This window comes from Glandiceps talaboti, chromosome 1, assembly GCF_964340395.1.
Source record: "Glandiceps talaboti chromosome 1, keGlaTala1.1, whole genome shotgun sequence".
In the NCBI taxonomy this organism is placed as follows: domain Eukaryota; kingdom Metazoa; phylum Hemichordata; class Enteropneusta; family Spengelidae; genus Glandiceps; species Glandiceps talaboti.
In genome coordinates this window covers 12,487,317-12,513,537 of record NC_135549.1, presented here as the reverse complement: position 1 = coordinate 12,513,537, position 26,221 = coordinate 12,487,317, and the positions used below count along the sequence as shown (strand labels likewise).

The 26,221-nt window shown below is 32.9% G+C and overlaps 1 protein-coding gene across 1 annotated transcript; it reads right to left on the bottom strand.

The window, feature by feature from the left end:
- Nucleotides 1-1,861: 1,861 nt before the first annotated feature.
- LOC144433140 (plexin-A2-like) lies at nucleotides 1,862-25,641 on the bottom strand. Its single transcript, XM_078121453.1, has 26 exons — nucleotides 24,487-25,641; nucleotides 22,670-22,864; nucleotides 21,776-21,910; nucleotides 20,687-20,796; nucleotides 18,881-19,007; nucleotides 18,550-18,709; nucleotides 17,983-18,188; nucleotides 17,445-17,561; nucleotides 17,133-17,237; nucleotides 16,741-16,834; nucleotides 16,167-16,354; nucleotides 15,710-15,858; nucleotides 14,906-15,026; nucleotides 14,183-14,319; nucleotides 13,783-13,959; nucleotides 13,131-13,224; nucleotides 11,283-11,534; nucleotides 9,730-9,888; nucleotides 7,706-7,952; nucleotides 7,000-7,113; nucleotides 5,236-5,319; nucleotides 4,576-4,757; nucleotides 3,700-3,809; nucleotides 2,838-3,000; nucleotides 2,169-2,305; nucleotides 1,862-2,042 (listed from the first exon to the last, which is right to left on the bottom strand). Exons 1-26 carry the CDS (start codon nucleotides 25,639-25,641, stop codon nucleotides 1,862-1,864), a joined length of 4,899 nt encoding a protein of 1,632 aa, XP_077977579.1.
- Between the last annotated feature and the right edge of the window lie 580 nt (nucleotides 25,642-26,221).

Genomic DNA, 26,221 nt, shown 5'->3' with positions numbered 1-26,221 from the left:
ATGCACAGACCAATATAATAGTTTGTGCATTTGGGGATTAAAAATGAATTACATGATTTTTTGCATGATATATACACTTTTTGATGAAATATGTATTAAAATCCAAGCACAATTACAGACTGAAATATAAACTGTGATGATAAAACTCAGCAGTAATGGCCACTGGCCCAAAGTATGGCCACAAAATTATGGAAGACATGATATAATTGTAAATGATGAATAAAGCAAGTAGGAATGTTATTGATAAAAAATACCATAAATTTACATAAATATCCTTATATAATTTCATTGCATAAAATATACAAATACAGTTACATGTTGAAGAATATGTCAATGCTCTCACTGCATTACAAAAAGAGCAAACTAATAAAAAGTGATATCCTCTACCTCTATAATCAGACAAGTATAACAAAGTAATAAAAGTTGAATATAGAAAAGTTGAATAATTAGTAAAAATAAGTGTAAATTAACCAAAACATGAAAATATCATGAATAAATGTAATGAATATAGTGAGTAAATATATATTTAAAAGTTAACATAGGTACGTGAAAACATGGTTGAAACTAGTAGGTAAAAGCTAATACACAAATCTCTTATAAAAATGGTCAGCATTAATACAAATCAACACATCAAAACCATGGACCAATTGCAAAAGGCTTGTGTATATCTTTCAGAAGTATTGGATTTGTTGATGATGTGAATGGTTAGGGGCTTAAAGGATTCTGTGTATGTGTATTTCATTATTTATTTATCATTTATATGTATACCTGGTATTTGGTCACTTCCCATATTTGTCAGGACCACGGACTAGATTAGATTCAAGTGAACTATTTCCATGGTCCTCACCAGAACATTTTCTTATTACAATGAGTAACACTGAAGTAAAGTGCTTTCTCTATGTGCTGCTCTCCTTTATAGCATTCATATCAAGTGTAAAAGTATATTGTTTCAATTGGTTTATTTACAAGCCCAGCATGTGGCCTTTCTGATGTGCTCAATTAGCAATTGAAACAGTATACTTTTACACTTGATATGGATGCTATAAACAATTGTGGTACATACAGAAAATGCTTTACTTTGGTGTTATGGGTTGTAATGATATTTTCTTTTTGTACTTTTATTATCTTATATTTCTGATGGAAATTCAAATCATCTAGAATTTCTTAATTCACAAATTACCTTTGGAAACCTTCTTCCTAAAACCAATTTCTAAATGATGACCATGTAACTTTAATTTTGATTACAATTATCATAACTAGAATATATAATATCATTTATACAATTGCTTCAAAAGGTATATGTTCTGTTTAATACACCCATTTAAATCATTTTTCCACTTCAATATTAGTTACTTTTTAATTGATTTTCTTTTGGATATAATAAGGGGTCTTTAAAAGCTTCATATTTAAAAGTCATTTCTCAGAGTAAGGTCTCAAGAACACCATTAATCCTAACAATCTGTAGAAATCAGAATTCAATTTCACATTCAATTCCTATTAATGGGACAACTATTACAATCCTGCTGGAAATTGTTTAAACCAAGTTTACATTACTAGAATTACAAAAACATTACAATCTTCAGTTTACATCACTAGAATTACGAAAACATTACTATCTTCAATTACCCGATACAATCATTGGCTACAACCTTCTCTTGATCACAAAAAAAACTGCTCTTAGATACCAGCACAAGAGGTGGTATGGTAACAACATAGGGGTTTGGGGCTTGGATGTTATAAACAACACTATAGATGTATTTGTATATCAGGAGAAACCTTATCATGTATATTTCGAAGTGTTTTACTTGCAATCACGACACCATTCTGCTTCATCCGAATTCATTCATTGGTATTTCTTGCCTCATCTAGAGGTAGATAACTTGGTGGCTGGGAAAATGTTTTTGATTGTTCGATAATATTCAGCTTTTCCATCATTTGCATTCTGACCACGGCTTAAGAAATGTTGTAAAGTAATGACAATTTCTCTAAATTCAGGTCTATCATTTGGATCTGTCAGCCAACAGTCAGTTAGAACACCATACCTGTAATGTAACAGTTCAAAGTGAAATTTTCAAACTGATTCAATTTGACCAAACTTCAGACATTAGTTTGCACATATCATACAACTGTCAATCTTATCCTTTTATGAGTAAAATGATGATACTTACAAGTCATCAATTACATAGTTTGGTCTTTCAAGTCGGCGTCCATCCTCTAAGTACCTAGCGATGTCCCAATTATCAATAGTGCCATAGGGTAATTCACCTCTTGTAAGTAATTCCCAAAATAATACACCATATGACCACTAGTGAAAGATAAATGATATGAGATAAAGAAACCACACATTCAAACATTTCATATACATAAGTAACAAAAGTTGAATAATTGACAAAACATACACATGGGTACACTGTAGCAGCCCCTTTCAAGCTGTTGCACATTGGGGGCCATAAACGCCATTTAAGGTTAAATGCACCTTTGAGACCAATTGCACTGAAAATTGAAGTTCTTCAGATCTCTCCTAACCTTGTCATGTGAATGCTTGCTTCTGGTGCTTTGAAATACTGAAATATATTTGGTGTTCACCAACTTGTTATCACATGCAAATCAACAATAATCTAATTTCCTATAAAATCAACAGTACTTGGCAGTCATATAATGTGATCCATTATTTTGTTCTTGCTTTTAATTGATTATGGGATTGAGTTTCTTAAAAAATGTAACAACAATTATAATTCAGTACACGTATTGAAACCCACATGATCAGAAAATGGAAGCGGGCAAGAACCCAGAAAAGTGTTCAAGTATAGATTGTATTAAGGTACATGTATACATACAACATCTGTTTTGGTATTGTATATCCTTCTTTTAATGCTTTCTGGTGACATCCATCTCACTGGTAAACCTGTTTTTGTATCTTCACTCATGTAGTATTCTCTTTCATAGATATCACGTGACAAGCCAAAGTCTGATATTTTAACAATCTCAAATTCATCCACCCTATGAAAGAGGAATAACAATATACTAGCACATGTATTTAACAAAATAATAATGAACATAATTATTGTTCATAAAGGTAAAACAGTAACTCACTGGCTGTACATTTGTACTAAACAGTGACAATAACTGCATGCGTTTATTTATTTGGTATTGGTTAAACAGTTTGTACAAGCAGGCAATGCTAGGATACATAACTGTGAGACTATGAGTACATGAGGTTTTATCATCGAAAATCGTATGTAAGTTGATAGCAGTAATCAATACAAGTGTACTTATTAAGATAGAAATAAAGTCTGGCTGGACTTTATATATCTTTAATGTGTTAAAGGGCTTATTTGAACCTTCTGATAAGCAGTTACTACTAATTGATCAGCATATTAAAACAATTATCTCATGCCTGATTGTCACAAAAATTGGCAAGTAGAATTTCTGGAATCTAGTTTTGAAGTGACTGAGTGGCTTTCGTCTGAATCTCTCAGATGTCATCAGCATAATAATGTTAAGCCGTTTGGTCAGGTGACCCATTGGAGTCACCTGACAGTAGACTTGTAAAATAGGTGGAAACCCTGTTGTAAGCATTTTATCACTTTACAATGCATCACTATTACAAAAATGGAGTCAAGTATCAATTTCTATTTAACTATTCATTGTAACTGGTAAAAACGTTGACAATCACTACGATATTTTCATAATACTTACATACAGTTTCTCATTGCTAGATCACGATGAACAAATTTCACTGAAGTTAGGTACTCCATTCCTTTAGCTACATGCAATGCATATGTAACAAGAGTGCCAACTGTAAAGTCCTAATTTGCAAATAGAATAGTGAGTAGTTAGAGGAACAAGAAAATTGTTCTTAGAAGGGAATTATGAAACTCACTTCAATTATTGTGACTTCATGCCAAAATATGATGACATAGAAGATGGTGGCAATGTCTGTTTATGGCATTATTGCAGACAGAAACATTTACTGTATTTCTGAGTGTTGCATATTTTTGTTCATATTCTTGGTAATGCACATACATATATATAGCTAGCTGTAACATGAAACACCAGATTTGCTTCTAGATTGGACATATTGAAAGATCCAGACCAAATTATAAATCTCTAAAGACACGTCACATGTATGGTGCATATAGCTGATGGACCAGTTTTAAATATGTTATCAAAGGCAGAATGATCCAAGGAAGGAATAATTTTTTTGAACACTTTGGTCAAACTTCACATTTGCATCACCTCTTACAGGGAACTCAGCAACCAGAGAATTCTATTGTGGAGGCTTGCATGGACAACCATGTCATACATCTAAATATCACCACCCTTTACTACGTACATCATCCTGTTTAGAATAACATCACTGTAGGACACATTTGAATGCTAATGTTACAAAACACTGAAAAAACCACAAAGTCAACCTTTGCTTTATCAAAACAGCCTCTTGAGTATAATGTTTTGCTCTTATTGTACATCAGCTTTACTATTTATCATTTGCTGTCAATTCTATTCCCTTTCACTGATGGTTACTTAATATGTGTCTCATAGGTTTGTGACAAGTATCTCGTCTACACTTACCTTCATTTCATCTGATACATATGACTTCAGATCACCATTCTTCATGTAAGGTAATACAATAAGTGGGTTAGAATCTTTGTCTACACAGACACCTAGTAAACGTAATACATTGGGATGATCGAAGTCTTTCATCAATACACCTTCTTCCAGAAATTTTTCAATGTCTTGTAAGCTTGTACATCCTATAGATATTGGACAAATATAAAATTGAGATTTCATAATGGTGTGAATTGATAACAGCTATTATTATAATAATAAATGCCAGGATATAAAACCACATCCGATATGTATTAGACGTGTACTATTCAGTGTTAGGCCGTGGAAAACTTAAATCCAGCCCTAAGCAACCAGTTTCATATGGCTCTTCGGAAAAAAAGACAGACATTTTCTCGTGTGTTTAGCTGAAATTTCTGTATGGGTCTTGAATGTACAAACATAATTTTAGTTTCGTCATTCTTTGATACTGAACATTATCATGAACAATTGGTATGGGCTTAAATACTGTAAATCACGAATAATAAGTAGAAAATGGGTAATTTCATTAAACAAACAATGTTTGCATAATTATATCAGCATTTGCTAATTTTTGTAAACTTGTTTATAGTTTGATATACAAATATTTTTACAATTAGTGTCTTTATAATCATGATTAACACTCACGTTTAAGAGATTTAATTGCGACTTGTTGTCTCCTTCCACTTTTGTCTTCAAGAAACTCGCCTAACACAACTTTGCCAAATTGTCCTTGAGAAGTAAAATAAGTTATGGAAATGGAAAGAGGTCAATACAGTACTATATGTTTATACAGTTATGTTGGCTTGTTCATTACTGGTCCACATTGCATACATGTATTTAGGCTTTAATGCTCATTGAACACAGTAAAATGAGGCAAGAGATGGAAGACCAATACATATATATATATATATATATATATATATATATATATATATATATATATATATATATATATATATATATATATATATATATATATATATTAACATTTTCTGTTTTAAAATCTTATTGTACTTTATTGCGCTCGATATTGCTTTGACTTTCATGTAGACAGATCATGAACAAATCTTCATAGAAGACATATTCCTCCTTGACATACCTTTTTACTGTGTGACACAACTGGTGTCATGATTTAAAAAAAAAAAAATCATCGGCAGTTAACAAATAAATGCTAAAAAATGTCTGTGAATTTCAGGAAATGGCTGACTTTTGATAATTGACCCTGAAGGGCAAGATCAAGGTCAAAGTCTCAAAAGAAAGCTTACACCTGATAATATAGGGATAGACACTTGAATGGAGTCTCCTTGCATTAAAGTTTTTGAGTTATGCAGTAAATCACAATCGTTCACTACAAATACGGCCACAATTCAGTTAAAAGTTAAAAGCACCAAAAGTAATGCATATATAATAGTTCTCTTCTTGTTCTGCATTACCTTTAGACATTATTTTGAAAGAAATTGGTCACACATAAATGCTACAGACTTTCTGCAATATATTGCAAGAAAGAGCTTGATTTTGATAATTAACCTAGAAGGTCAAGGTTGAGGACAAAGGTCACTTTCTTACAAGAAAATATGGTTGTGATTAGGCATAAAAAAAATTGTGTGGTTCCGATTACATTCAATTTTAAAATAGGTGGGGTAGGTAGCTTTTTTATTTTATTTTATTATATATTGTTTTCTTCAGTTTTCCATTGTTTTCCAAATGGTCTCTGTGTTGTTTATTTCTTCCTATCAGATGTACAGCATTACAGATTGGAAGAATAGTTTTATATTGTCTTTTTAAGTTGATGTCAATTTCCGCATCCACTATTTCTTGTGAGACTTCATGATTTTCGCGATTTTATTATTATTTTTCTCGAATACGTAAAAAAAGTTTAGGGTCGGTGTGAAAAACTAGGTGGGGTCGGGTAACCAGAACCAAACAACTTTTTGGCTTGCATGGACTTGCATGGACTCGCAATAAGTTGAGGTGTTTGGGTTATGCTGCAATATTGATTTGTTTCTCCAAATATGGCCGCCACTCAGTATAATTTAGTGATATGAGTAGTAAAATTAATCCTTGTGTATACTTTTCTTCTCCTATATTCAAAAAGAAAGCTTGCATCTGATAATATTAATCGAGGTAGACATTTCAATGGATCTCTATGTATTATAGTTTTTGAGTTATAATGCTGTAAATATTGATTTTTAACTACAAATATGGTCACAATCGGTCAAATTTGCATATGTTGTGAAACTAATGAAGTAACATGCACATGTCACCTTTGTGTGCGGTTTGAAATAAATTGATTGCATGTCCGAGAAATGACATATATTATGGATGAATTGACAGACGAACAGAGCCCATTCTAATAGTCACCACCCCCTCCCCCCCTTGGGAGACTAATAAGTCAAAAAATATATTCACCTTTTCCAAGTACAATCTCATTGTTTACTTGAAGCTTGTCACTATCAATCATTATATCTTGAACAGAAAGTCTCAGTTCTTCTTCGACTTGCTCCAATATAGGAATAACATGTCCTAAAATAAAGTAAAAGTCAAATCAAATCCTTTTTAGTGTCCAGTTGAAAGTTTAACTCAATAAGTGTATATGCAGACACTTGAATGGTATCTCTATAGATACAAAACTTCTTAAGAAATTTGGCAATTTGCTCTTAGACCTAGAAGATGGGGTGGTCATGTCAAAGGTTAAGGTATAAAAAGAAAACTTACCTCTGATAATATGCATGTAGACACTTGAATCGAGTCTCTGTATTCAACCAATTGAATTATGGTAGGGAGACAAATTTTGGCTATTTGACCTTGAAAACTTGGTCAAGGTCAAAGGTTAATACCTCATTAAAAAGTTCAACACATTGATAACAAGGAGAGACACTTGAATAGTGTACAAATTATCAAACTTATGGAAATATGGGGTAAAATGTGTTTATCACAAATTATGACAGTCATTTTGCTATAAAGGTGTTACCTTTATGCCAAATTTGGTTGGAATAAACAAGAATGAAATGAGAGTGCATGGAGGGATGGACAGAACCCCATATAGTAACCTCCTCTGGGAATCACTTGTTTATTTTTTTTTATGAATGGGGCCAAAAATTTAATGTTGGTCTACCTGCTGAACCATCTGCTACTTCTGTCATTGTAGTTATTTCCATATTTGATTCTGTTACTTCCCGCTTCCTTTCATTCACTTTCCTTTTGCATAGAATCAATATCACAACAATTAGTACTGTGATAATTACAAAAGCCACAATTCCAGTGATTAGTCCAATAGCCAGTCCAGACATTGATGATGATAATGGTACATCAGTTCCATAATCCAAGATTCCAAGAGAAATATTTAAATTGCCATGGTAAACCTAAAGCACAATTAATGGATATATTGCAAATATTACCAAATATGTCAGCAGAAAAATTTCTTTTGGCTTGCAAGAATTGTACCAGGGGTAGGGCTTTGAGATCTACATAAGCTGAAATTATATTGAACCAGGTGTACTTTTGATAATATTTATGTGTTCCCATCAAGAATAGATAAATCAAGCTTATCTCATCTTCACTTACATTCATTTAGGAAATCTCTCCATTGGGCTAATTATCCTGATCTTGATAATTATTTAGATTATAGATGTGGTACTAACTATAATGTTTAGAAAAAGTTATGATTTAATGGGGTGCAAATGCTTCACACATCTTAGCTAAATTTACCACTGTGACACTCTTTAACAGGAGAAATGACAATGCCTGTAAATGTTCAGAATACTCATGGTGTGTATGACAAGTGAGACATTGTAGGAAGACAAACATGTTGAACAGAAACAAAATTGAAAGATGGATATCTCAACAAACTTGACTCAAAAAGTTTCCAAAAATGTAAGCCTGGCTTGTCAATGTAGCTGTCAAAAGGGCATCATCAGGTCTACAAAAAAGTATGTAATAGAGTGTGTGGATGTATGCACACACATGTTTGTGTTTGTTTGTTTGTTTGTTTGTTTGTTTGTTGTTATGTATGTATGTATGTATGTATGTATGTATGTATGTATGTATGTATGTATGTGTGTGTGTATGTATGTATGTATGTATGTATGTATGTGTGTGTGTATGTATGTATGTGTGTGTGTGTGTGTATGTATGTATGTATGTATGTGTGTGAAGGGGTGGGGGTGTTTCGTCATTCGTTTAAACCCTTTATTTGTACTATTGGCACAATTTTTTACATTATATTCACAGTACGCGGGACCGATCCTCTGGCCTGAATGATATCAACGACAATAGATTTCAATAACTAATATAAACATTTGCAAAATCATTAAACTCTGGGCTTGTGTTGGCAAATCATTTAACTCTGGGCTTGTGTTGGATAAAAGCTCAAATCAAATACAACTTACAAGCCTAGAGCCTAGAGTTATGTGCATCACTTAAAAATATCAATTAATTTATTAATATGTAACTTTATTAGTGTCTCAGCACTGGTGTTAAAACTTCGAATTCGTCCCTTCATATATGAGATACCTAGTACCTGTTGTCAGAGTAAGTCTAAAACAGACTTCAAGAAGTACCTCCTAAACCAAAAATATATGTCATCTTTTTATTAATATAATAATACTATTTATCATTACACATTATAAGTTCTGTATCATGGCCGTTATTATCATTATGATATATAAGGTTTTCTTGCTGTAAATTTGTATATATTGTATAACTTTCTTCATTTAAATGAGGTCAAACTCGATTAGTTGTTTTGTCATTTTATTATTTTTGTCCTCCTTTTCCCCATGTCTGTTCAAATTTATTTTGTTGTTTACTCATTTTATTTTATAATTTTAGTTGTATGATTTTTAATTTAGTGGAAATAAAAATAGCTGATAAAAATCTTGACGAATTAAGCGGAGAAAGTTTATGTATGTATGTATGTATGTATTTATGTATGTATGTATGTATGTATGCATGCATGCATCTATGTATGTATGTATGTATGTATGTATGTATGTATGTATGTTTGTTCGTTTGTTTGTTTGTTTGTTTGTTTTGTTTGTTTGTTTGTATGTATGTATATTTGTTTGTTTGTGCATGTAGATTGAACATTTATGCACATTTATAAATCAAATGCAGTTCTGTGTACCATCATTTGACACTCACAGTAACTTTAGGTCCTTTTTCTGCACTGCTACCTTTAGGTGGTGTTTCTGGAGGATTACATGTCAACTGATTCCAAGCCAATGAGGTGACTTCACAGTCATCATCTCCAGTTTTTACTATTACATCATGTTCATCTGAAGCAAGAGTCAGATTCTCACCCTGTATCAAGTGTATAAAACTATAACACATCATAATAGTAACACATAAAAAAAGCCATGCATGATTACTGACAGTGACAAAGAAATGACAAAACAAATTTCTAAACTGAGGTACTAATGAGATATTGTATTACCATGTGGACCTACTGGAATGATGAGATATAATATCATCTGTATATCTCATTGATTATGCTTTCACATCTATAAGAGAGATGAGTTAATTATATCACCAATTTATTCAGCAAGATTGAAAACATTTCTTAGCTACCAATGACGGTATACATGTATTCCCTAATTGCTAGATATAGTAAATTATGTAACGCAGTCAATGCAAGTATTATGTGTATATTAAGTTAGATACAATTCAGCACTATCACTCCTGATAAATACTTTAATTAGTAATTATTATTCATTATGCAAAGTTATATGAACTCTGGAGAATGCATTCTCAAAAACCAATTATGCAAATTAGTAATTAATATGCACATAACATTAAACAATTTTACTACCATTATAGTTGTTATCTTTGTGACTGATATCGTCATTTCACTGTTGTTATAGGTATGGTCTAATAGTTGCCAAGAATATTTCTGTCCATGTTTTGACTTTTAAAGTTATGTAATTGATTACCATACCATTGTTATCTTTGCAAACTGCCTCCTTTTGGCTGATGATGAGGGTATATTATGGTCATGGTTGCTACGAATTTGACACCTCTAGAAACATCACAACCATTGAACTTTCAGCCGCACATCCATCAAGTAAATTTTCAAATCATTAATTGAAAAATTCTTCATCTAGAGACCTCTTGAAACAAACACACACACACACACACACACACACACACACACACACACACACACACACACACACACACACACAGACAGACAGGCAGACAGACAGACACACACATACATACACACATACACACAAATTCCAGAGCAATCTGTCCAGTAGTTTGAGTTTAGAATATTTGACCAAAAACATGCAAAGTTGAGTGCTTATCAATGATGGGATTATCTTGGCTAGAATCTGTCTTTGTTTAGTCATCCCTAGAAACATCAATCTCAAACAAATTTTAGACCAATTTCCCAATTAGTTTTTTTTTTAGTTTTTAGTTATTTGTCAATGACAAAACGTAACTTTCTTGCCCGTGTGTGATCAGTTTCATTTGAATACTAAATAGTTCACCTCATGAAACATCTAGGCAATTGGTCGGACAGTTTTTGACTTTATTGTAAAACCAATATTGATGACTAATATAACAATAGTGTGTGGAAGATATGACGATGAAGTACCATGATGTCAAATGGTTGTTTCTGTGTTATAGTATTATTTCTCACAACATGAGTTATATAGTTCCATTTGTAACTGTAACCCTATATATTCACTTACAGCAATGATCAGTGGCTCCCTTCCAACACCACTGTACACCTTTACACCATCTTCAAAGTTTGCATAATATGGATTTGGGTAGTAGAGGAATGGTCCTAGGCTGGTATCTTTGAGATGTGTTGTGATTTGTACACTATCCAATATAAAGCCATAGTCACAGCTGAATGGTTCCTTTGCTGTAGGTTTAATGTTACTTTCTGACACGTCTGGGGCTTCACACACCAATTGAGTGGATGATTTAAGGATGCATGGCTGTAATATCATCAATAGTGTGAAGAACTGTTATAACATAACAAGTGATCACATGAAAACAGGTACATGTGTAGTGATTGCATCAAAGGTCTTCATCAACAAATGAATGACTGGAGGATTTCGGGCTTCATGAATTAACTGAGTACTGAAGAATGATCACAGAATGCAGATACAGATGATAGATATAGGCATACTGAACAGTTATTACATTAGCATGAGGATGAATGTTGTGACAACAGATATAACAGAAGACAGCAGATACAGGTCAAACTACAATAATGACAAGGTAACGTTTTTTTAAATCAATTTATGTACACCCAAATTTAACATATTGTGGTTATTGTCTATATCAATCATCACTGATGTTCCAGCAGAATTCAAGTCATAATATTTATATATACTTGCAGCAGTATACTGGTTATCTTTTGATATATACCAGGTTATCTTTTGATATATACTTACAGTAGTATACTGGTTATCTTTGATATATACTTACAGTAGTATACTGGTTATCTTTGATATATACTTACAGCAGTATACTGGTTATCTTTTGGTATATACATACAGCAGTATACTGGTTATCTTTTGATATATACTTACAGTAGTATACTGGTTATCTTTTGATATATACTTACAGCAGTATACTGGTTATCTTTTGGTATATACTTACAGCAGTATACTGGTTATCTTTTGGTATATACATACAGCAGTATACTGGTTATCTTTTGATATATACTTACAGTAGTATACTGGTTATCTTTGATATACTTACAGTAGTATACTGGTTAGCTTTTGATATATACTTACAGTAGTATACTGGTTATCTTTTGATATATACTTACAGCAATATACTGGTTATCTTTTGATATATACTTACAGTAGTATACTGGTTATCTTTTGATATATACTTACAGCAATATACTGGTTATCTTTTGATATATACTTACAGTAGTATACTGGTTATCTTTGATATATACATACAGCAGTATACTGGTTATCTTTTGATATATACTTACAGTAGTATACTGGTTATCTTTGATATACTTACAGTAGTATACTGGTTATCTTTTGATATATACTTACAGTAGTATACTGGTTATCTTTGATATACTTACAGTAGTATACTGGTTATCTTTTGATATATACTTACAGTAGTATACTGGTTATCTTTTGATATATACTTACAGCAATATACTGGTTATCTTTTGATATATACTTACAGCAGTATACTGGTTATCTTTTGATATATACTTACAGCAATATACTGGTTATCTTTTGATATATACTTACAGCAGTATACTGGTTATCTTTGATATATACTTACAGTAGTATACTGGTTATCTTTGATATATACTTACAGCAGTATACTGGTTATCTTTGATATATACTTACAGCAGTATACTGGTTATCTTTGATATATACTTACAGTAGTATACTGGTTATCTTTGATATATACTTACAGTAGTATACTGGTTATCTTTGATATATACTTACAGTAGTATACTGGTTATCTTTGATATATACTTACAGCAGTATACTGGTTATCTTTGATATATACTTACAGTAGTATACTGGTTATCTTTGATATATACTTACAGCAATATACTGGTTTTCTTTGATATATACTACCATTTGTCTAGTTTGCACAATATCCAGGTTTGTCCCAGTCACTTCTATGCCAGTGCCACCACTGGAAAAAACCCACAAAAAAACAAAAACAATATTCAAGCTACACTAGCTGTAAGTATTTATTCGATCAGACAACCAACATAACAATATATTCACTGAATTTGTACAAGTTAATTAAAGGTTGATATCCATAAGTAGTGCAGTATTAAACAGGTTGAAACCTTGATCACATTAGGATGTTGATTTTAAGGTGGACCAAAACATTCAATTTGATCAGAGTTGACTATTGCACCATATTACGGTACAGCTATTCACAATGCATTTCTCCACAAGCGATTCAATACTCTTCAGAGTGTACTATATTATGAGTTGGGCATTATATCTAATAAAACTGTTTTTACAAGAAATGTTCAAGTGCACCTTTCAGAGATGTACATTTTTCTTCTAGCATGTACATTGACAGGTATATGGGTAAAAATGAAAACATCATGGGCGAGTTGCTAGATCTATTGTAACATATATTGTTGACTGTTTAATAGTTCGGTAATCGATATATATATAATATTATTCCTGCATAATTGTATTTTTGTAGTGTTTATGGAGCCGGGTAAAATATTACCTGATAAAAGCTGCATATCTTGACAATTCTTTGATTTCTGGGTCTTGTTTGTACATATAAGTAGCCTGTGGTGCAGTATTACTCTTTACCACTCCATCAAATGACATGGTTACACCACCACTCTGGTCATTATTATTGGCAGCTGTTGTAATACACTCTGCAGAGTCAGCTGAAGTTCTATAAATACACAAAGAGAGTAGAATATTGTAAATGAACTCATATATAACTATGGTTTGAGTGGATTTCATTCGTGATTACAAACTATCTTTAGAAGGAGCTTATAAATACTAGAATGTAAATGACAATTCAAACTTTATCCTATGCAATATGATATATGTCAGTTATTATCTGGAAATAAGGAATGAAACTTTCACTCTTCTAAATTATAAATTTGACTTACTTAACACTATCACAGGGACTCCCAGCTACTAATACAGTAATATCACTACCAGCATTCAGATGTTGTCCAATTATTGTCACTTTGGTTCCACCAGACCGAGGTCCTATCTTCGGAGATATGCTATCAATTCTAGAATTCTGTAAACAAACAGTGAAAGTATTCAACCTATTACTTTCTATGTACGCTACATAACTTACAAATATTTGGTGTATTAAATCTATCATTGTTGCTGGTTCTTGCTTTTCACTCCTAAGTCAAAAAATCTTAATTTGTAATTTCTACTCTAAAATACTAGTAGTTAACAAACAGTTTCAAGTCATGTATTTATTCAAGGCAAATCTCCCCAAGGGTAAAAATTGTTTTCAGCTGGATATATGGTGTTGAAACTGTTGCTAGTTTGTTAAAAATATCTGAAAAAGTTGTTTGTTTGTTTGTTTGCTTTCAAATCAAAACTTTGGTCTACACCAAATGTGGTCTGACCCGAGGTCATTTAAATTTTAACCCGATAAAGTAAAATTTTATCACATGCTACATGGAGAACCAACCAGAATGTGTAACAACTCAACATCCCCACATTATTTATTTACAAAGTATACCATACACTTAATTACTTGGTAATTTGGATTTCTTTTCTTGTTAAAAACCCTACAAAGGTATCAAATTAGGAACAATATCATGAGTCCCCTTTTCATTTATCCATCAAACTTTGACGACATCACCTACCACATAACTGAATTCTTCTGACGATGATCCACTGTAGCTGGCTTGACTATCTGCATCACCAATAGTGATCTCTACTTTACCAGATTTCACACTGCCACTTGCACTTGTTATACATTGAACTCTGCAATCAAAACATTTTTATCCAAAATTATCACCCAGTTTAACATGACTAAACTTCTTGTTTTATAGTAGACTGTTGTGTCTCTCTGTCCTCACTGGCCTGCTCTAAGGGGTCTGACCAATATGTGAGGGTGCCCTATCACTGTGTACATTACAGACTATGGTACAGCTTTGTTTTCAGAAATACTGAACAGTCAAAATATGCTAATTTTGTATTCAGTCCAAGCATTTATCTTAGCATTGGATTGAAAATTACAAACCATTACAATATATTAAGATTATCTTCCATATGGATTGATAGATCAACTTTCTGTTAATTCTAAAATAAATAACAATTGTCCATTACAATATTATCACCATTTATCAAACTCATTTAATTACAATATAGGTGTAAATTTGAAGACAAGTACATGGCAATGACAAGACCTAACCCTTCAAGAACATGGACATGAAGATTTTGAATACATTGCAATAATACACAAGGTCAACTAGTCAAGTTTGTATAATATTGATAGAATTTGACTCTCAAGCATATTTTCACTGGTTTTGTTGTATCATCAATGCTAATGTCATATTACATCTCCTGATTCAAACTAAATATAAAATGGACTTAAAATATGACAGGACTTTGTTGTTGATACAGAGACTAAGAGTTCACACCAAACAAAGTTTGAGAGAACTTACTGTTCAGAAATCTTGTATCCATTGCCCTGCACTACACAAGTCAATCCTGCCACTTGAATGCCTTTCACATCTGATGAATTCTTGCCAAGATTGTAGCCCCTGATTGTCAGAGTGGTACCTCCCTCTACTGGACCTGCCATAGGCTGAATCTGTCAAGATACATAAATTTGTCAACTTGGTGTCAGTTACCAAGCGTGCCCTCTAAGCCATTTTTTGACATGCCACTGATACACAACAAAAGAAAGATTAAGTTGTTGTTCTTTATCAGAATGCACATTACTGCAGATTTTGCAACTGACTAAAATTCTTACAGTGCCAGAGTTATCACAAATGTAATGGTTGGCTTGGACATAGTTTGTCTCTCGTTAACCAGTTGGTTACAAGGTTACATTTGTTGACTACTGTGCATTTTTGATTATCACTCGGGATTTCACACCAACCACACTGTGGTACTCACCTGTGTAATGGTTGGATTTGGACATAGGTTGTCTCTTGTTAACCAGTTGTTTACAGGGTTACATTTGTTGATTACTGTACATTTCTGATTGTCACTAGGGATTTCACACCAACCACATTGGTACTTTATATCGACTTGATGACATACTCCACAATTTGGACGACTGACGTCACATTTATATAGTGTCACTGGAAAAAAATTAAAAGATAGCAAAAATGAAATTCACCCACTAAAATAAGCAACAAGGAAGGCACTGGATAGTATTAAGTTATTCATGATAAGGAGGGCATTAAATAATGTACTGTATCAAGTTATTCATGATAAGGAGGGCATTGGATATTGTACAGTATCAAGTTATTCATGACTATAAGTATAATATCAATATTTATATTTTAAAATTTTTGTCATCTCCAGTTTTGAACAAGATACAAGGTGATCTAGTTAAGGCAAATAACAAATATTCATCAAAATAGTTTCAAAAAGTCCTGACAAACTTGTTTCTATGAAACTTATAAATGTCAAAACAGTATTTTATTTTGATCTTTGTCTAATATATTGTATATACCAACCATACCTTTGACATCATCTGGATTATCTACGTAGAAATCATTGTTCCATCTCAGCTGGAGTGGTACTAGTTTACTACTGACGTCAGCAGCATACATATACTGCAATTACAAAAAAAAAATCATCTATTAATATCTTACATCAACTGGCTAGGATAACGTTTGATTTCATGAGAGATGGAAAAAAGGAATTGCAGAGAAAACTGCTCTATTCATTCTGGAATGCAAAAATGATTTACAGTCATATCTATATACATACATTTGCAGGGAGATAGATAAAGATTTGTATACAAGTGGAGAAGGTAGAATAACATCAAAACTGTTCATTATTGAAGGGAAAAAAACATCGAAATGAATGTATAAGGAAATCGCAATTTGACTATTATTGCTGTAGGATTACCTTTGAACTTTGACATTTGATCTTGCCTGGATCAAGCATCTGTCCATCAACAACCACCACTTCTCCTTCAATATCCAGAACACATTGATAACCACTATGCTCAGGCTGAATAGGGAAATACAAGATTATAATGTTAACCATGACTTCAATGTGATTGGATATTGACAAAGGATCCTTCTGAAAACAGTTTAAACACTTTCTGATTCAATAGTATCTCAACTGACGGACAATATGAACAAAAAATCTAAAGAAATTTAAACCATTTATTTATCAAATCATCAAAATCAACAACACTACATTAGATATACTTACACTGAGAACTGGAAAGTTCTGTCCAGTCACTTCGTAATCTTTAGAGAGATCAACAGGAATTAAAATCTCCTGTCCTCCTTCAATACGAGGACAACTATCTGAACCACCAGCTTGATTCTGCAATACAAATATTGTGTACAGTTAAAACACAGAAACTCAGAATTTTCCTGTGTTTAATTGGTCATGTAATATCCATGCCCTCTGTAATTCTTAATCCATCAATTGCCACTCTGCTCAGAGTATTTCACATAATATTAAAAAGTGGTACAGCAAGAATGATTTAACTTTCAAGATGGTAAATGTTATTCTGGCATTCTGAATTAAGTAAGTAAGTGGATAGAATTATAACTTTCTGCAAGGGTTGTGTTAGCTAGCCAAATTTAAGCTTGTACTACTTTCCTCCAGAAATGTTTCAAACCTACTTAGCCAAGTTGTGAAACTAAATGTACATCTACCATGTCATATAACAACAACCGTTTGAAGTGAATTCTTCAAATATCTTAAAGTTACAACACTTTTACATCAAACAATTACTTACTGCATTCCCTTGAACAACTCCATTGTTACAGCTGGACGTATCCTTGGAACATTTATTTTGAAAAATACACCAATCACATCCATAGTCATTATTAGTACATGCCATACAAGTCTTAAATGATTCACATTCATAGAAATCAAAATCAGTATCAACAAAGTTCTGACCAGTTTCTTCTGCAAACAGTGATAACTTGACTCGGACATAACCTATAACAAATGAAACAAAAAACGGGTATTATTAAAACTGCATGAAGAGAACACTAAATTGATAATCAGATCAAACTAGTCATCAGCTTGGTTGGGAGATCAAATGAATTACAAAGGTTATAATATACAAACAGATCAACTTAGTAAAGAACAAAAATTGATAATGTCTAGTCTGAATATATAGTTCAAATGGTGTACAATCTAACAATTCATTGCTTGCATGGTTATTGTTCCACTTGGACGAGATATTGAAGTATAAACTATGGAATTAATCTACCAAGAAAGTTACTATACTTGCAGTATAGCAAACTTCATCACTGGGTTTTCATTAGTGAAACCATAGATATGGGAGTACACTTACCTCTATCTCCTGGTGATGGCACATTACTTGGTGATGGAGTTAAACATTTCAACTGATTACTGTTTGGATCTTCTCTATCTGCTGCAGTGTCTCCAAGATTGGCAAATACACAACTGAACCCTGCACTGGTTTCTGGTAGACTGGTCACAGTCAGTGTCAACTATAAAATGAAGATGTTATGTATTACAATATCAGGGTGATAATTCAATATCAAAACTATAATAGTATTTAAAGTTTGCAACTGATCTGAATGCAAAAGATACACTGTCTGTAAATGAGTGAAGTATTCAATATTTTAGGATTCATGTCATTTTCTTTTCTCATCACTTACTGTTAGAAGGTCTCCTCTTTCTACACTAGCAGGATCAACATCAATGCTTGGACACTGTCTATCATTACCAATCCATCTTTTGTCATTATCATTGCTTGAACCAGTGCAGTCAACCTTCCTGCTACATCTATATGCATTGAAAAATAGCATCAATGGCATTGTAGCACAACTGTACAGTTGATATGCTTTTTAAAAAATGTTTATCCACATGCTGATCCAGCCTTGTTGTTATCAATGCAATATACACCATCATTGTACTGATACTATGGGCAGTATCTTACTCGGGTACATTACGGTCTGTGATTGTCTATAAAAACAATGATATGGTTAAAAGGTAAGATAGCATCTCCCAAACACTATGAAATTAATACCAGTCCTTCACTACATACTATTCTTTTGAATACTAGTGAAATTGTTTTCTGTATGCAAAATGTGGTGATGACGTCATCATTTAAGTATCAAAAATTGCATGTTTTGGAACTATCAAAACCGGGAGGACAAAGACTCCAGAAATCGCCGAATTGAGACATTATACATTATTTTCGATTGTTATGCTACAATATCTAGGTAAAAAGAAATTTCTAAATTAATCATTTTCGTTGTATGACTAATTATCTTTATTTTTTACCTATATTTGCATAACAATGGTAACTTCAACATCAAATTTACTAAAAAATGATTAATTTAGAAATTTCTTTCTACCTAGATATTGTAACATAACAACCGAAAATAATGTATAATGTCTCAATTCGGTGATTTCTGGAGTATTTGTCCTCCCGGTTTTGATAGTTCCAAAACGTGCAAGTTTTGATAGTTAAATGATGACGTCATCACCAAATTTTGCATACAGAAAAAATTTTCACTAGCATTCAAAAGAATATTATGTAGTGAAGACTGGTTAATTTCATAGTGTTTAGGAGATTCTATCTTACCTTTTAACCATATTATTGTTTTTATACACAATCACAGACCGTAATGTACCCGAGTAGTTGAATTGGGTGACTGTATGTCAATTTTTAAAAGTGTATTCACTTGCCTAACCAACCCTGTTGTTATCTTTGAAATACATAGACACCATCATTTGACTGTTGCTATAGCTGTGGTCTTGTTGCAAGGCATATTTGCATAGATATTTTGAATGTTAATGCACTTGCCTATCCAATAATGTTGATATGATATACTGCCATTTGGCTGTTGCTAAGGACATAATCACGATTTTGAATGCCGGTTTTGTCAAAGAACACAATCTGCAGAATAACACATCTACATCTCCATGAAATTTCAGCTGCCCGTTTCAGCAAGTATAGTTTTCAAGATATAAGTTTTTTGAAAAATTACACATTTAGACCTAATTTGCATATCAAATGGGATTATGATGTCGTGAATAATTCTTCATCTGCACAGCCCAGAAAAGTAAAAAAAACTTCTAACTAAATTTTAGCCAAATCTGTAACTGAGCAGTTTTGGAATATAAAGATTTTTGACCAAAAACACACATTTTTAACTTAATTTGTGCATCACTGATGAGATCATCATGTCACAAACAATCCGTCATCTACATATCCCTTAAACATACCCACTAAAATTCAGACCAATCTGCAGAGTAGTTTTTGAGTTAACAGTGAAAGGCATTACAAATGTGTTTGGATGACCATCTTTCAATGCAGTTGTGCTAAAAACAAAAGCAAACCTATTTGAACTACAGAGGGCAGTATAATGCATAATGGAAGCACAAAACGTGAGTTGTGTAAATTTTTGAACGAAATGTGCTTCTGCATGATATGTCGTTAATGACTGAAAACTCACTTATTTTCAAGTGAACACCATCCACAGTAAGGGTCTCCAACACCATTCACTGATGTACAGTCTTCACAATCTGTGTACTGCTCACAATTTTCAACTGGTAATTTGGTTATCTGTAATGAAGTGGAATGTGATCACACCAAGGATATTTAGCAATCATAACAATTTATATCAGCACAGTTGTTCTTCCTATGAACTTTAATTGATTTACACATTTACACAATGTAAACTTATCAACTCTCAGCTTATCAAAAGTATGTTGTGTGTAGTGATTAAAATTTTAGTACTCAGCATGTAATACTGAGCAACATCTTTACCAAAATGGTGCCAATGGTGTCGTAGCACAGCTGTCAAGTTTCTGATGATTTTAAACATAATGTCCACATGTATGCACCATCATTTTACTGTTTCTATGTGTAGTTTCTCAGTTGCTAGATGACCATGTAATTTTAAAGAAAATATTTATCTACTTGACTATATTCCTATTGTTATCTTTTGTTATACATTTGTATTGTTATCTGTCACCCTGTTTTTGAAATTGACAGTAGGGTCATCCTGTTTTGACAATTTTGGGTAGGAGGGGTTCAGTGTGTTTTGGATTGTGATGCTGAAGAAAAATCCATCATTAGCATGACCTTGTCTGAACTGTGATGTTCCTATCCCTGTTTCTTACATATACTCTAAATTACTTCATCTGATGTTGAAACATAATTATATACATATACATATACATATACATGTATTACACTAGTGAACATGTCAATATTTGTGTATTTGTTGAGGCAACTGACAGTGTATGTGTATTGTATATATAGCCACATCTTTAATTATAATCTCAATTTTTACTATTCATTAGATGAAGGAATTTATCTGTGTCTGTCATAATATAGATATAGTTTTCATCTTTATCAAACATCAACTCACCTGCCTCTTACTCGTAACATAGATGTAGATTTCATCTTTATCAAACATCAACTCACCTGTCTCTTACTCGTAACATAGATGTAGATTTCATCTTTATCAAACATCAACTCACCTGTCTCTTACTCGTAACTTAGATGTAGATTTCATCTTTATCAAACATCAACTCACCTGTCTCTTACTCATAACATAGATGTAGTTTTCCTCTTTATCAAACATCAATCCATTCTGTACAATTTCAGGATTGTTACTAACAACTGCAATGTCTTCATATTCCAAGGCTGATGTACCACTCACCACTTTCAACTAAAATTAAAAGAAACAAAGAAAGACTCTCATACTTTGCCTAATGTTGAACAATCTGTAGTCAGTCAAATCAGTGTCATCATGAAACTACGTTCATGAAGGAAAGAAAACAATAGCCATGTTGCATTTTAGATATGGTACATAAATCATTGTTCTTCTGTAAAAATTAACTTGTCATGATTGTAGCGTGATCTGAAAGTCAATAAAGCGTACTAATGGCAGAAATAAGTCTTGCTTAACTTTCTGTTTTGATAAAACGAAGTTAAGCATATTCAGTATTGTTTGAAATGAAACTTGGCTTTTGTTCTGTTCTGTTCTGTTCTGTTCTGTTCTATTCACTGTTAATTTCACTGATATACATGGTAAACTTCTAAAAGACAAGTACTGAATGCAAATTGTTTTATTTGTAATATGTGCTATGACAGACAACTACCACTCAATGTGTGTGCAAATGTGGCATACTTAGGGTATATGGAGAATATATTGTTCATGGTTACAAGAATCACTAGGACAGTACAATACAGTTACTTTGGAACGGTAAATTGGAAACTAATGTGATTTGTCTATATATTACAGACATTGGTCATGTAATCATTGCATGATGAAGGTCTGTAGTAGATGGATCAAAACGTCACATTTGTTTCCAATTAACTGTTCCAAAGTAACTATATTATACAGTCTCAGGGTGTATGCATGAGTGCTTGTGGTGTTTCTGCAGCCATACTTTGGGACAATTGTAGTACAATAACTTGGCCTTACCTTCTTTAAATATCCATCTTCATTACCCACAAACACAATGGTATGGTCCAGATGAGTGACAGCAGAAATGGCAGTTAACTTAGACCCACGGGATGTATAGGCTGCAGTTTTGATGATTTCTAAAGATCCACAAGTTATGGCACCATAGGCATAGATGTCATCACAATAACACATATGAGTATCAACTAGGTTTGCCTGAAAATAAAATCAGTAAACTACTCTTTAGCATATATCTTTGAAGAATGATGTGATTGACATATAAAAATTTGTAGTTTAAAGTCACCATGGAAGATTTCTAAATTGCTGCTTACGGATACAGTTTCACAGTGTAAAAGTACATCTAAGTACTTATTGTACTTTTGTGACTCATAAATAACCCATATGCTCATTATCAGAAGGATGAAAGATTTCATTTGTTTGGCCAATAGGAGCATATATTGTTCATAGGTCATTTTTCTGGAAGTGAGGGCCAGAATAATTGTCAATAAAAACAGCACACAAAGTTATCACTAATTTTCTATGTTCTTTCCACTGTACTATTCTTAGGAGACTACCAGTAATCAAGTCATGCCTAACCACTATTCTCCTGGATGTATTATGCAGCCTTGATTTATTCACTGTTTCATGCATTGCCATACAAACAATGGTCATGATGAAAATATTAACCCTCCCATTACCAAATATGGAGTGCTGTCTTGCAATGTTCACCTGCCAATCATTTTCACCTTTAAATAAATTGTATCGAGCTACAAAAGTGCACTTGCTGCAACTGTAACATTTTTACAAGTGATTTTTTCAGTACTAACTTACTTGGAATATTGTACACAATCATTACTGGGACAAGCCATTAGCCAAGCAAGTGGACTTGTTATCAAAGCGTACCAATATTTACACATGTGATGAAGGGCTCTTACATAACACAAGTAAACAGCTGTAAAAACCTCTATTCGGCCGTCTGCATGGACTGCAATTGAGGCAAACCTTATCTCCGTCTTATATCAGTTGTTATCAATTTTTTAGGCTATCATAAGTAATGCTACAAACAGCTTTAGAGATGCAAACAACTTTTATGACACCCGTTTTCGCCAGGCAAGCCCGCGGGTTTGTTGCACTTGGACCGCTAATGGTTTGTGACTGTCATGGAACAGTATCACATCATCTGTTGGTAAGCATACTACACTTTTTGTAGCTGTATACATGATAAATCAAATCAAATTGATTTTTGTGTCCACACCTAAAAATCAGGGCCCTCAACGGCAATCATGATTTCAACGTGTTCCAGTACTGCTAATGGATAATTTCGACCATTGATTAGCATGTTCTATGTCTTACTATTTGTATTTTAACAATTTTCAATGAATATTTTGTGGTATTCCTGTTACAACTAGTACAGTTGGTGACAGATTCAAAAATGAGTTTTCCCTGAAGAATTAAACTTGTGACTACACTTATACTTACAGATAAAATTGACCAATAATTAACAGATACAATGTTTTTTTTTAAGTAAATGACCATGTTTTAGTGAATATATCTTTGTTTATCGTATAAAAAAAATGTCGCAGTTATAGCTAAGTGCAGGTTTGATTGAAAACAAAGTCAGAGGCAAGATTACTAAATAGGTGTGAAATCAATACTTTTAAGTACAAAAATGACTGCAGCTACAACAAGTAGTCACTTAATACAAAATGTACAATTCTTTTTTGCTCCATCAAATAAATCAGCCTGAAAGTGTACAATAATATTTTGTTACAATAAATTTGTAAACCATCTAGTACATTGACAGTATACACTATATTCATTCATTATACAAACCCTACCAGAGTGCCACTTCCACAGGAGTCTGGGTTGTACCCTATAGCCCATTCACATCCTTCAGATAAACTGCCATCACCTGAACAGTCATCAACCCATTCTAAATACTTCTCTCTGATAGATTTGATAGAATACACACATACAGCAGAATCCTGGGTTGGAGTTTTTGACGTGCCTTCAGCTTTGGCAAATGTTACCATCAAGACAGCTTTGTTATCACCACTGCTCAATCCTAAATTGTCTGCAAGGTTTGTACCAGCATTAATCATGTATGCTGACTGCGCTAATTCATATTCACTTCCATCATTACCTTTACAAACCAATGGTAGGTCAATATAGGTTTCACGATACTTTGCACAACTTTGGCATATCTGGATAATTTTGGTCACAAATGGACCATTTGGCTGTGTGTCAGTTTTAGGTTGTATTGCTACATAGTAGGTGAAATCATTACTAGTAAATCCATACACATAGTCAATGTTAAAAGTTGGATTTTGGGTAAGAAAGTCATCCCTTCCTCGAATCGATGCAGAATTTGTTGTGAATTCTGTTGAGACTATAGTAAATGCATCATTATCATTGGTAGTGGAAGGTAAAATACGACTTGTTAAAGCATCCCACTGAGTGTCTGTTTTCAACATATAGCTCCTACCAACATAGAGAACATTACCACTAGGTCCAGGACCAATGAAACCTTCAGCTGATAAACTTGAACCAGCAGAAGTTACTTGTCTGTAATAATTCTTTACGACTTCCAAAGTATCCTTGTTTCTCGTTTGACAGATCCCTTTGTGAACATTTCCACATGCAACAATCCAATCAGTAGCAGTATCTAGGACAAGAATTTTATTCACATTATCTGTTGGAACCCTATCTTCTACACAACCATCAAAATCTGGTGGCACACAGCCAAATTCAGCATTGTCATCTTTGGGTCCTGTCTCTCCTTCAGCTAGTTTTTGCAAATCACTGGACAACCTATAAATTCTATTTACAGATCCTACTAACAAGGAATCACTCTCTCTATCTAGAGTCATTCTTTGTAAAGCGACAGCATTATTGGTAATTTCATTGGTCTCTACAAACTTGGGAAAGTTCTGACATTGACACACAATCACAAACATTAAGACCAGGAACAAAGAAATTTTGTAGGTCTCCATGATGATTATATCTCAGTTGAATCAAAGGTTTCTTTCCAAATCATATAACATTATATCATAGTGATGCACTTATGTAGTTTTTTTTTTAGTCTCACTGCAAACACTTATCTTCAGGTGTATCTGACAGAAAACAAAGAAAATTAATAGATTAGTAACTGGGCATATAGGTGTTGAAGATTAGAAATATCACAACCACTTATTCAAAAAATAGAATTGTTCACTGATTATTTAAATGGAGGGGTGAATATTCATCATATTTATCACTAAGTATCAAAGTTGATCAGCCATTGTTTAATAGCATCAAATAGGGTTTTTTGATATTTGATACATCAACTCTTTAAGTAGCAGTGAGCTGATTGTCATTTAGTGTATAGATTTTGAGTATTGTATACATTGCAGGTAACAACTGAATAGTCAGTGTATATATTTTGAAGGGTGACCCTAAAACGAATGACAACCCGAATGATGGAAAACAAATGACAGCATTTCCAGTATGTAAACAGTGGAATGACACCCTTTTCTACATTCAGTTAGTTGAATGACAACCTCTGCACTGTAAAACGAGTGGAATGACAGCCGC

Excerpts from the sequence above, each read along its gene's own strand:
- LOC144433140 (XM_078121453.1), bottom strand. The coding sequence starts at position 25,641 with ATGGAGACCTACAAAATTTCTTTGTTCCTGGTCTTAATGTTTGTGATT. Across the intron at positions 16,835-17,132 it reads TCAAATGTCAAAGTTCAAAG|TATATGTATGCTGCTGACGT; the intron begins GTAATCCTACAG and ends TTGTAATTGCAG. Across the intron at positions 7,953-9,729 it reads AAAAAGGACCTAAAGTTACT|GTTTACCATGGCAATTTAAA; the intron begins GTGAGTGTCAAA and ends ATTGTGCTTTAG.